Source organism: Enhydra lutris, unplaced genomic scaffold (genome assembly GCF_002288905.1).
Source record: "Enhydra lutris kenyoni isolate GAN:26980312 unplaced genomic scaffold, ASM228890v2 scaffoldscaffold13, whole genome shotgun sequence".
Classification (NCBI taxonomy): Eukaryota; Metazoa; Chordata; class Mammalia; order Carnivora; family Mustelidae; genus Enhydra; species Enhydra lutris.
In genome coordinates this window covers 28,491,884-28,505,364 of record NW_019154097.1, presented here as the reverse complement: position 1 = coordinate 28,505,364, position 13,481 = coordinate 28,491,884, and the positions used below count along the sequence as shown (strand labels likewise).

At 41.4% G+C, this 13,481-nt stretch overlaps 1 protein-coding gene across 2 annotated transcripts in view; it reads right to left on the bottom strand.

Moving 5' to 3' along the window:
* LOC111145651 (RAB GTPase activating protein 1) overlaps window positions 1-13,481 on the bottom strand; it is a 153,944-nt gene that overhangs the window by 17,405 nt on the left and 123,058 nt on the right. For both annotated transcript variants that reach the window (XM_022500721.1, XM_022500720.1), the window contains exons 16-19: window positions 12,313-12,438; window positions 11,552-11,695; window positions 9,708-9,749; window positions 9,340-9,468 (exon numbers count right to left, since the gene is read on the bottom strand). In XM_022500721.1, the coding sequence (XP_022356429.1) occupies window positions 9,340-9,468; window positions 9,708-9,749; window positions 11,552-11,695; window positions 12,313-12,438 (441 nt within the window). The remainder of the gene's footprint in view (window positions 1-9,339; window positions 9,469-9,707; window positions 9,750-11,551; window positions 11,696-12,312; window positions 12,439-13,481) is intronic.

Below are 13,481 nucleotides of genomic sequence, written 5' to 3'. Positions count from 1 at the left end.
CAGGCTCCCTGCTCAGTGGGGAGTCTGCCTCTCCCTCCGCCCCTTCCCCTGCTCACATTCTCTGTTGCTGATTCATTTTCTCTCTGAATTAAATAAACAAATAAAATCTAAAATAAATGCAATTTAAAAATAATTATTAATAATTTTAAAATAATCCTGATAATTGTTCTGGACTTCCTTAAGGTACCTTCTTGTTATTAATAATTTTAAAATAATCCTGGTAATTGTTCTGGACTTCCCTAAGGTACCTTCTTGCTCATTTCTCCAGACAGTGGCCCCTACCTGTGCTTCTGAGTCAGTCCTCAGGGGCCACCCCTCAGGACCAGATACAAACAGAGGTCACCATCTTCCTCACTGGTCTGGAGGTCTGACTTCACCAGCTCTGGCTTGCTCTCCCATTTCTCATCCTCACTTATTCCTGGTCTCCCCTCTCTTCACCACCTTATCCCCCACCAAAGACAAAAAATAAATAAAACCAACGCTGCTTATAATGGGTTCATACCTCATCCTGACTTTTGGAGCATGGGCGGCTGTATGCCACAGCCAAGTAATTCAGGCTTCCCCTGAGGAATGGACCCCATGAAAAGGCAGATGCCTGATACCTAAATGGGGAACCGACAGGTATCAGCTACAAAAGCCACAACTCCAGCCTCCTTACTAGGCTGCAGCCCAGAGAGACCAGTACCTGTCAGCCTGCCTGTCCCACTATCAGTGCCCTCCCCAGGCCAGAACTGCCTCATTGTCGTCCCTTGCCCATGCACAAAGAGAGGTGCCCACAAATGCTTGTTAAATTAATGAGAAAGGACCCCCTCCTCTTCTCTGCATCCACCTTTCTTCTGAACAGAAATGGCAACCACAGTGAACACAGAGCGCAAGCCTGGTCCCCTGCCTGGACAACCCCGTACCTCGTTCCCTCCTACTCACCTCTCAGAGATGAGCTCCAGCACTGCTTTACTGAACCCCTCCCCGGCACTTCTTCCCCCTACCAGGCCAGGTCTTTGCTACATATTCTCATAACACCAAGTCAATTCCTTCGTGGCACCCGTCCAAGTTCACAATTATTTCGTTATGTGCTCACTTGATTTGTCTGTCTTCCCACTGGGAAACAGGCCCCATCTGTTTTGCTTACCCCACATCTCCAGTACCTAGCTCAATGCCTGGAACGTAACTGGGGCTCGATAATCAGATGCCGAACAAATCAAGGCCAATGGCCTTCCTTTTACCCTAATATGGATGCAGCAGGACATTCGTTTACCCAACAGTTGAGCAGTGTTCCTCGTGAGGCATTAGTGATACAAAGATGTATACAGAACACGATATGCAAGCTCCGCAAAGGTAGGAACTTTCGTTTACTATAAAATTCCTAATGCCTCGCAGAGACTGCAAGCATGGAAATACTCAATGAACAGACAAAGTCCCCACTCTTAAAAGTCTAAGGTTCATTTTTTCGGTCTCTTACTTATACCAATAACATTTTAATTGAATTCAGGAAGAAGGGAAGCTACAGGCTCAGTCCTGAAGCTCTAAATCATACCTACCATTAACGGACTCCTGTCAGAAGAATGTGAAAGCCACAGCCTCACACACAGAGGTATTTTTGCCCTCAAAGAAGCTTAGTTTTGAAATTTGTTCTGTTTAAATGTACTTTCGGGGGGGAAAACTCTAATATAATTCCCTAGGATAAGGCTATGTTTGTAATTTAGGTAAAACTAATTTTATGTCCCATTGCAATTAGTACATTGTTTCTTAACACTGTTAGAGACAGCACTATTTTAAAAGTCTCCTAAAAGCCATGGTTCCCATAAAAAGCACTGTCCCGGGGCACCTGGATGGCTCAGTGGGTTGAGCCTCTGCCTTTGGCTCTGGTCATGATCTCAGGGTCCTGGGATTGAGCCCTGCGTTGGGCTCTCTGCTCACGGGGAGCCTGCTTCCCCCTATCTCTCTGCCTGCCTCTCTGCCTACTTGTGGTCTCTCTAATAAATAAATAGATAAAATCTAAAAAAAAAAAAAAAAAAAAAAAGGGCACTGTCCCTGTAAAAAAGCATAGAAGCCAGGGCACCTGGGTGGCTCAGTGGGTTAAGCGTCTGCCTTCAGATCAGGTCATGATCCTAGGGTCCTGGGATCGAGCCCTGCATCGGGCTTCCTGCTGCAGTGGGGAGTCTGCTTCTCCCTCTGCCTCTGCTCCTCCCCCTGCCTCGTGCCCCTGTATTCTCTCACGTGCGCTGTTTCAAATAAATAAAATCTTTAAAAAACCCTAAAGAGCATAGGAGTCAACCCTGCCCCAACCCTACACCAGCAATAAAGCATTCTGCATACCATTTGAGAGGACTCATGAGCTCCCTGAGGCCACCCAAAGTCTCAGGTTAAGGAACCCTGAATCAGAGAGAAGGTGGAGGCTTGGACCGTGCCAGTTTGGTATCTTCGTAGAAGTATGTATTTTATCCCAAACACTTCTCTCTCGCTCACTGGTCATTTATCTGTTATAGGAATTAGATAAGGCTCTCTTAAAACATCCCCAGGAGAGCTGGTACAGACCTGGTAGAGAAAATGAGAGAGCGGCCACTGACATAGGTGAGAGGGAAGTGGTACAGTCTGTCATAGAGAGCTTGGGTTTTGCAGGTGGACGGACCCAGGCCTGAGCCCTGGTTCTGCCACTGACTCACTCCATCCCTGAGGGTGAGCTGCCTTACCTCAGCTTCAGGTTCCTCATCTGACAGAATTCCAACAGTCCTTCTGAGGACTGCTGTTAGGAGTACTGCATGATAAAAACACATCAAGAGCTCAGAAGAGTGCCTAGCACACGAGGTCTTTTTAATGAAAAGGGTGGCTATTAAGTGTTATTATTAATAATACCTACATTCTTGTCCTGACTCAGAGACAGAGTTACCCTCTGAACATGTGCTACAAGCAATGAGCCATTTAAACAAGTCGATTCAACACAGGAGAGCAGGAAATAGGTTATGGATAGGAAATGGGAGCTGATTTCCAACTCTGGCTTAAGAAACTGTTGCAAAGGTGGGAATCCCCACTGGGCTGGAGTCACAGGTAGTCCAGGAAAAGTGGAAGGCTGAATGTTATTAGTAGCTCTGCATGGCAGGGGTGAAGTTAACTGCGCAGGGGGTGGGTGGATATGGAGATGTCTGGTATAGTGAGGAGATCTTGAACCCAAAGTCCTCGCTGCTAAATACAGACATATGACATAAGTCCATCTTCCTTTTTCAGACTGCTTGTGGCAGGGACTTCACTTTTTACTGATTTAAAAATCCTGAGACTTACATGGGACTTTCAAGATAGTAAGATACCTCTACACCTATTTTATTTAATCCCCAAAACAACTGTCTGCGATCACCTCATTTTACTGATGGGGACTCGAGACCTAGATAGGTAAAGTGACATGTTGAAAGTCAAGGACCCAGTCCCTTGGCTGGCAAAAGCTGCAGAAGAACAGAAATCTGGGGTGATTCTTGTTTCTCATCCATCTCTGTAATATGTTTAACACTGAGCACAGTTCTTGGCACGTAAGAAAATCTACAAATGTTTGTTGCTGTGAACGGACTTAAGGAAAGTCGCTATCTGGGCAGAGGAGGTCAGAACAAATGAGCATGGATGAGGACAAAGACAAAGGTCATCAACAGGGCATGGGCCATTTTACAGGTACCATCTGGCTTCTCTTTCTCTAGCCCTGTGGCCTTAACCTACCTCAGGTCACATGGCAGAGGCAGATCCAGGGTAAGAGCCAAGGTCCGTGGGACTCCAAGGCCTGCACTCATAACCACTTGAAACAAATCAACATCCTATTTAATTTCTGAGCCCTTTTATTTAATTTGTTTGAACAGTTCAGGCTCAAACTCCCTCAAAGATCACTAGATAGAATTAGGCATTCTGGTTCTCCCATCAGAGTATTTTTCTAAAATGTAAGTAGCAAATAAGTAGCAGAGAATCCAAACACAGATAAGAACCAAGAGAGACCAGCTTATTAAAATAAAGGCAGCAGTGGGCACTGCTACCCTTATGACAACCAGCAAAATTTAGAGTTCATGCAGAAAAAAAGAGCTTTCACTCAAAAGTTTCCTCATGAAATTCAATCTAAAAGGTAGAAAATAAGTACAGAAGTAAAACTGCAGCCTGGTCTAGTCCTAAGGAAAACTGAACTTAGCTAAACTTAGCTACAACTGAGTTAAACTGACAGAGACTGCACTTACCTGCCACTACAAGACGAACATCACCAAAAATACAAAGGGCCCCTCTCCCGTTCATTCAATCCCTCCTTTAAAGAATGGTACACTGATGGTAAGCACTGACTTTAGTCTGAAATTCCTGCGATCTAACCCCAGCTCCATCACTTACTAACATTACACTTCTTGAGAAGTTTTCTTCAATTCTCTAAGCTTCAGTACATGCATATGATCACTGTAAGGATTAAGTCACTATGTGCAAACATTATGCAAGATTCTGTGAACACATTAAGAAAACAACACTGATGAAACCACGGCAATCACAGAGTTTAAGATACTCACACACACTAATATACAAATGATCAGAGCAGAGGATGAAGTTCAGACTAATACTTCTTTCAGCTCCTGAGCAAAAATATCCCCCAAAAGCAAATATTCCCAAATGCCAGGGTTTTCTGTTTCTCTAAATAGCAAATGGTTAGGATTACATTAATTTGGAGACACTGCTATTTGGTTTCTGTAATATCTTTTTCTACAAGTAGTCTGAAGTCTTGCACATTCACTTTAAGTTTGAAATAACACATCCCAAAGAAGCAATCAATGATTCAGAAGATCCATTTCACCTCAGACAGGATTCCAGAGTGAAAGGATCCAAGTCTTCATTCAGGTTTGCTCTAAGAAACCCACTGGCCATCTCTGTTACGGCTCTTACTTCTTCTGAACTAACCTAAACCTTACATATTGGACTTGCTCTCAAACATCTCAAAAAAACAGTTACTCCCTTATTTCTTGAATCAAAAAAATTTAAGACCTACAAATTAATTTTTTCTGCATTTTCTCCCTCTAAACACGATGCATGGCCCAGTTATGAGTATAAAAGGGTTGTGGAGCTCCCAGGACCATTCATGATCTCCTGGAACAATCTATTTATAAAGAGAAATTCCTGGAGTGCCTGGCTGGTTCAGTTGATGGAGCATGGGACTTTTGATCCCATGCTTGGGTTTGAGCCCCACAATGGCTATAGAGATTACTTAAAATCTTGAAAAAAAAAAAAAAAAAAAGTGAAATTCCTTTTAAATCTTCTATCAGAAGTGGAAACAATCTTCCTATCTCAAGATAACGACCCATAAAGGGAGAGGAACTCTATGGATGGCTCAATGAATTCTGATGTATGCTGTTAAACTTGAGATTAAGAGCAGAAGATCTAAGACTATTTTAAAAAGTAAGTAAAATATCTCAGTTGCATAATAAAAGTGAAGAGCAAGAATGAGAAGGGGAGAAGTAAAAAGGACTGAAAAGAAAGAAAAGAAGAAAGAGGCAAGTAAAGATTGACAGAGAAAAAGATTTTAGAGAAAAGGAAGACACACAGGCAGAGAGAGGAATACAGACCTTTTTGAGCAACACACCCATCTGGTGGCCATTTCAGATATTGCCACACCAAACCTAATTCCCGCTGCAATTCTGCAGTAAGAGGCCACACAATGGCACGGAAGCTTTGGGAACGTGGAGTCAGAAGGCCTGAGTTCCACTAGGCCTTGAGTCCCCACCCAGCTAGTTCCAGGGTAAGTCATTTGGCTTCTACAAACCTCAGCTGCCTCACATGACTTGCCCTGCATATCTCACAGGGCACTGAAGGGAAGAAATGAGATACCCATAAAAACTACACAAATACTGGAAATTACAACATCAAAACTGTTAAAACACAACAACAATAAAAGCAGGTAACTGTTTCCTCAACTGGCATGTGAGGCAAAGTATTCCTAATTCCCACCCTAGTCAGGAAGTACAACTGAGAAAACCAAGCCACAATATTTAAGGAATGAAAAAATAATGGGATGGGATTTCAGTGAGTTACAAAGCCAACGTTTCCTTTCTAAATTCTATACCAGAAGGTTTAAAAGCCAGTTTCCAAACCATTCACAAAGCAAGCATCCCCTTTTCCATGTCTAGAGGGGGCTCCAAACCCACAGATGATCATATATCATTTCCTGCTGACGGAGGCACGCCCACCTGATGCAGGCCACATAATGCAGGGCTCGTGACTGAGCCTGCCGATGAGTTTCCTTATTTTTGAGTCGGCAAATTATCACTGGGACTAAGGTTCTTTGCCAATAATTGGCTTAACTACTGCCTATATTCTCAATAATTTTTGGCATTAATAAACCTGCCAGAGCGCAAGTAACCATCACTAACTAGACTACATCCCACCTTTTAGCAGAACAATTTCACTCTCATGTCCTGGTTCAATGCACAGGCTTTCCATGCCATGAGTCAATTTTAAGAAAAATTCGATCTTTCCCACCCGAAACCATGTGCAAGTAGGGGGAAAACATCCAAAGTGTACCCCAGCCAGGCAGTGTTCTCCAGGGCCAGAAGGAATTATGTATCTAAGCACTAAATGTGTGTGCTGTGCAGCCTTGTCTACCTTAACTCCGTGAAAGCACAGGCAAAAAAAAAAAAAAGATATTAGACACCTCCAACCTGGACTATGGAAATAAAGGAACCATATATTGTTAAAGTGTTTCAAGCTACTGAAAACCCAAAAAGTAAAACCTTCAGCTGGAAGCTACTTCCAGCTTCCCCAAAGCCACTCTAACTCTCCAACTCTTCTTCATAAGACAATACTTGGTAGAAACTCAGCAGCGTATCATTTAATTCACTCATTCAACAATTTTTATATGCCAAATCCTGTTCTTGTGCTGGGGATCTGGCAGGCAGACAATAATCAAATGAACATATAAAATAATGTTAAGTAAGAATAAGTGATACGAGGAAACTTAGGGTAAAGAGATCAGGGTGTAAAGTATTGAGGGAGCTGCTACTTTAGACATGGTAATTAGAGAAGGCCTCTCTGATATCTGAGCATAAGACTCAATGAGGTGACGGTGACACCATGTGGACATCAAGAAGAACATGATGTGCAGAGAGACCAGCCTGTGCAGAGGCCTGAGGAGTGAACATGCTCAGCATGTGGGAGAACAGCAAGAAGGCCACGTTGTCTGAAGTGGAAGGCGTAAGGGGGAAAAGAGGAGGTGAAATCAGAGAGATGGTCAGAGGTCAGAGGGTGTAGCACCTTGTAGGCCAAGGCAAAAACTTTTGAGTTTCATTCTAAGATAAGAAGTCATCAGAGTTTTAAGTAAGGGAGAGATGGGATTAAAAAACACCCCTGCGGTGCCTGGGTGGCTCAGTCTGTTGAGCATCCGACTCTTGGTTTCGGCTCAGGTCATGATCTCAGGGTCCTGGGATCAAGCCCAGCGTCATCATTGGGCTCTGTGCTCAGTGGGGAGTCTGCTTCTCTCTCTCTCTGCCTGTTCCTCCCCCTGCTCTCTCTTTCAAGTGAAAAAACTCTTAAAAGAAAAAAACAAAAACCAAAACCATTGTGGAAACAGAAAGATATGGAGTCCACTGGAACATTCCAGAAGACAAGTGACAGTGATGGTTACACTAGGGTGTTAGAGAGAAGGGGCAAAAGTGATCAGATTCAGGGTGTACTGTGAAAACAGGGCTGGGATGGAGGATGAAGATGTAGTGTGAGAAAGAAAGAGGTACTGATAATAAGCAAGGGTTTGGGCCTGAGAAACCAAGTTCCAGGAACTTAAGATAGGACACTGGGAAAGGAGGTTTTGGAAGGGAGGAAATCACCAGCAACTAAGAGGACCTCTCTTGTATGAATCAGGATGAAGTGGAAAGAGCGACTCAGAGAACAGAGGTCACCTGGTTCTGTGCTCTGTGCACAAAACCACCATCTGTGAAAATGTTTCTAAAACGTGTGCATTTGATATCTGCTTGGAAAACCAGTGGGCACACGGGTTGCTCAGTCAGTTAAGCATCTGCTTTGGGCTCATGTCCCATGTCATGATCCCAGGATCCTGGGACCGAGTTCCATGCTGGACTCCTTGTTCGGTGGGGAACCTGCTTCTTCCGCCTCCCTCTGCCGCTTCCCCTGCTTGTGCTCTCTATCTAAAATAAATAAGATCTTTAAAAAAAAGAAAAAGAGAACCAGAGAGGCAATAACCATAATAAGAGCCATCATTTCTTGAACCCTTACTAATTACTAGACATCATGATAAGCACTGTACACAGCGTAGTTAATCCTCACATGATGGCACTTAACCACAGTACCTGGCACATGGGAAAATATCATTAAATCTTTTCTAGAGTACTTGTGAACTATGTAACATTTTAAGTTGAACACTAATAGTTATTTCACTAACTAGAGGCTCTATTTCTTTTTCAAATCCTTGATTCAATTTATATTAGGATTTCTATTGTTTCTCAGGCTTAACAGGTAGGTAGTTTTAGTACTTCCTTTCCCTTTTCACAAAGAGGACAGGCATTCCAGGGTCCGCTACCCAGAGTTTCCAGGTTCAGCTGCTTCCCAAAGGCCCAAAATCATATTATACGTCTTCATGAGCATTAAAACCCTCCATAATCCCCTGGGATGCTGTTTTACCACTTCACATACACTAGAGCTTTGAGCTACTATGATTTAGGCACCTGGGATTTCTCTTTTTTCTTTCAAGTTCATCCAGGTATTTGATACCTCCAAGTGTTTAAAGAAGGACAGCCTAAGTTAGCTTAGTCTGACATATAAACAGAACCGGAAGCCCACTATTATTTTACATATGAGGAAATTTTGCCTTAAAGAGGTAAAGTCACTTTGAATTCAGATCTCCCTGATTCCAAGTCTGCGCTCTGGTTAGTATATAACGAAGTTTCTCCCACTCACATCACAATACAACATGAATACATTTTTTACCCTTAAAAAAATTATGCAAATCATAAATGTCACTGAAAGTGATAAAATTGAGTTTGCATCATTATTAGTTTCATTTTAGGGAATTTCTGACCAAAACCATAAATATGTGAAGTTATAAAGAACAGAGGAGAAATCATGAAACCGGAGTCCTGTCACTGCTTAGCTGTATGATGCTAGGAGCTCCAGCCTCTTTGTTTCCTGGGTCTTCAAAATGAGAAGAATACCTTCCCTGAAGTCCAAAGGCTGGGATTTGAACGAGATTTAATGCATAGAGTATATAATATGTAAGAAAATATTTGGAAAAAAATTATACAATACAAACATCATCATATAAATGTTCATAGTTTGATCAGGAACGGTGAGACATAAACTAAAGAATCTAAATCAATGCAAATATTATTTTACCTTCATGCTGCAAGCTAATTCCATTAGTTTTTTTGCATTTTCTTCTGAGCGGTACCTCTTAGGAAGCTGAACCCTGAAGAATTTCAAGGCACCTTCAAAGTCTGTCAACAGCAAGTCATCCTTAGAAGTCTTGAAGAAAGAAAGAAAACACAACCATGTATAGGAAAAGTTCTCTGCTATGAAGATACACAAGAAGCATTTTAAAACACCAGCACCTTTACAATCCCCAGAAGATACTTCTTAGCCAGTGCCTTGAGTCACTGTCAGGGCCACGGCTACCGCACGGTGGCTGCTTAGAAGGAGATCAAGACCAAGATACTTCGAGTGCTGGACAGGGGATGTCACTCAATTTACAAATAAATGTGTACCTTTAATAATCCAAGGGCGACATTAAAAATAACACTTATTCCCTAAAAGAGAAAACACAAAAAGAAGATTTTCATTGATTATATCTAGACCAGTCAGCTGTCTGTCCCCAGAATGCCCCACAATTCTAAAGAAAGTATAAAAACTTAACTAAGTAAAGAAATGGGATATCTTGAAAATATCTTGGAAAATAATAATTATAGGTCTGCTACTGAAAAACAGCTTAAAATAGAACCAGTCTCCCATTCTTCTGAACTTTTTTAGCCCTATTCTCACAATCAACAAGAAAGAGCGCTTTTCCAAAGTATTCTGTGCTTCCCAACCAAAGCATCTGAGACAAAAAATTGTGATCTTTCAGGATATAACTGCAGGTGGCCTCTTCCCTTATCTTGTGCTACCCCATTCCAAATATAGCAGCAGTCCCTCTGCCTGTGAGCCCTTTGCCCCAGAACAGAACCTGCTCAGGGCTCCCTCAAATCCGCCTTTCTTCAGCTAACCGTTCTGGGAGTGCTAGGGGCAAAGGAAAGATAAGTGGAGGCATGAAGACCTCCTAAATTCTTTAAGTTCCTGGACCTAGGTTTTTGTAACTTACACTCTCCTCCAAGGGTTTTGGAGCTAATCAGTTGAAAAGTTCATTTAAATTACTTAGCATGACCAGGCCCATGGTAACTACTTAAAACAAATGGTTGTTTATAATGCTGAGAAACTGTAAAACTTAAAGGTTTTACATAAACTATGTATACCCAAAGAATGAGATACTTTGCAGCTGGTAAGAATAATCAGTGTTTCTGATAGTGTTTTTAGCTTGGTAAAACAAGCTAAAACATGGATTTTATGGATTTTTGTAAACCTTGAAAATGGCATAATTAAACATAAAGAAGGATGATGGTACAGATGTGTGTCTATAAGTGTTCAAGTGTTCAAGTATATATGGCAGAATCATATTTTTAAAATATATACTTACAGAACCATAATATACATTATTACATAATACTCCATATGAAAAAAGTTATTCTGTATAGAAATAACACATGTACATAAACACAAAAAATGGCTGAAAGAATATACCCCAAAATGTTGAGTTACTTTTAGAGAGTAAGTGGGATTAAAGTATTTTGAAATCCTTTTGCTTGTGTTTTCCAGTTTCTATAATATGCGTTATTAGTTTTCAAATTATTATTTTTAAAAAATCTCACTGGAAAAGGTGAATATTTAATAGAGGTAGTGGATAAATCACTTACAAATGAAATTTTTTTTTTCTTAAATACATATACCCCAAAAAATGCTGTGACAAAGACTGTTATGTATTCTGTATCTTTTTTTGTTTTAGTTAATAGACCCTCCAATTTTTAGCAAATTCCTATTCAGCTTTTAAAAAGCTCTCTTTTGCAGCTAGATATGGTCAGGTACCTAAGTTCCGGCCAACAAGAGGTAAGTGAAAATTTGGGTGGAACCTCTAGGAAGTCTCCTTTAAAGAGGGGACACATCCTACTCTGTCCCCTGACCCTTTAGGGAGGGGAGGTTACTGCCAACCTTCTCTGGCTTCTTTCACATGAGAGAACTGAACCTATACTTTATTTAGTCACTATTATTTTGGGTTTCTTCAATAAATGCAGCCAAACCTAATAGTAATACAAATGTGTAATAGTGGGCTGTTTGTCTGTTTTTTAGCAGAGAACACCTTTAACAAAACGTGATCATTAGCTTTAGCCCAAGGAAGAGTTACTTAAAACTGGATTTTTGAGCACAAAAATAAAATTAACTAAGAAGAAATTCTATTTTTATGGAGGTGACACAGGACGATACTGAAAACAAAAGCCAAAGTGCTGTGGCCTCTGATACATACCTCACATAAAAGCAGGTCAATGATATGGAAGACCATGTAGAGAGGGAATTTTGCTGTGAAAAGCGTAAGAAACCACTGGGAGGCATACATGTGCGCTTCAAGGCTTATATCCAGGAAGTGGTTGTACAGGTCAGGGATGTATTCCTAAAATAGCAAACTAATTAGTTTTGGGCATAGACATAGCTGTTCAACTCCCACTTGGGAGGCTCATAAATCTGCCAGGAATAGGCCAAAAAAGTCACATATTTGTGCTTTCCTACAAACCTCCAATGTGCTCAGAAGAACACTTATTATCGAGTATTAAACTGACACTTGGCTCCCTTTTCCAGCCCACAAACTAGCTCAAAAGAGGAATCCCCAAGACGGTGACAAGTATTTGGAATGATAGTTTTTCTTTCCAAGTTATGAAATGTTTGGGAAAGTCTGTTTCACTTTTATTATGATATTCCTAACCAGTCAGCTTCAGAGCCTTGGCAGGTACTTCTTGACTTAGTTCGCCATGTCAAAGGTCTCTACAAAGTCATCTGATCTTTTGAGTGTTTATGAGATTGAAAACCTCGCTCACATCCATCAGGTTCACACCTTATTAATGTTGGCATCATCATCACAGTGAGAAATGAAAACCATCTAACTGGTCCTTAACCCCGGATGGGCCAACGCAATCACCACTGCTCCTTGGCATCAGCTCATCAACCTGGTTCTCCAGAGAGTCTCGTGTCTCATGCTCTTAGGGGCAAATGCAAGCTGGTTTCCGTTTTTACCTGCATGAGGCGCTCCAGCTGGTAAAATTTGCAATGCAAATCTTCAAAGTTTTGCTTGAAAAGTTCCCTGAGACCATAGTCAAACATGATCTTGACCAGCACACTGAATGCCTGTTCTTCAGGCATCTGTAACAGATAGGGAATGGGGTGGGGGTGGAGATGGGGGTCACAAACACACCCAGAATTTTTGCCAGAGTGATAAAATCATCCTTCCACTTCTATCTACGTACTAGGAAATTTCAGTGATATGTAGTAACTCGGGTAGTTGTGTTTTATGACATTCATTCACTCAACCAAGAGATATTAATGATGCCTAGTCTGTGTCACATAGTGTTCCTATCCTCGAGAAGCTTCCCACACAGTAGTATACAGTAAGTATGAATTAGGCAGAATTCATATTCACAATTACCTATGACTTAGGTAGAAAGATCAGTGGGGTTACAAGAACGAGAAAGCCTGAGTCTGGCTGAGGGAGCCAAGAATAGGCTTTGTAGGGGCAGATCTGAACTGAGTAGCAACAGGCTGACATGCAAGTATAGGTTTCATCTTTCTCTAATCATGACAATTCTATTAAATCATTTTACTTCCTTAGCTGCTATTTTTTTTTCCTCGTTGTTACAAACACAGCCACTGAAAGGAGAACCTTAAATATTCTGAAGTTTAACAGTAATGTTCAAAGTACTATGGGTTTATGGTAATACTTAAAATACTACAACACCCCCCACTTCACTTCTATTTACAGATGTTACCGATTTATAATAATACCTACATCTTCCATAGCTTTGTGGAAAAAATATTTCCCTGAGAACCTGGCAAATGTCTAGTTTACAAAATAGAAAAAAAAGTACTGGAAATGTTATTTAAGGCTTGGCATGACTGTAGCAAGCCTTCCAAATGTCAAGAAGGTGGGCGGGCTTCTGTGGAACCAGGGGATGAGGTGGGCTGAACACAGACATCACTGAGAATAAAGCGGAGCCAAAGAACAAATCAGATTAAATAATAAATGAGAAAAGCACAGCAAATTATTACTGGCCAAGTAAGGGCATTTGGAACAAAGGACCAGATCTCAGAGGTCTCTATCATGGAAGGCAGTTTCTAATTTCTTCTGCATACTGAGGGACCCTTAGTCTGTCCCAGAGTGGCATTTCTGATGTCAGGTAGTCCATCTG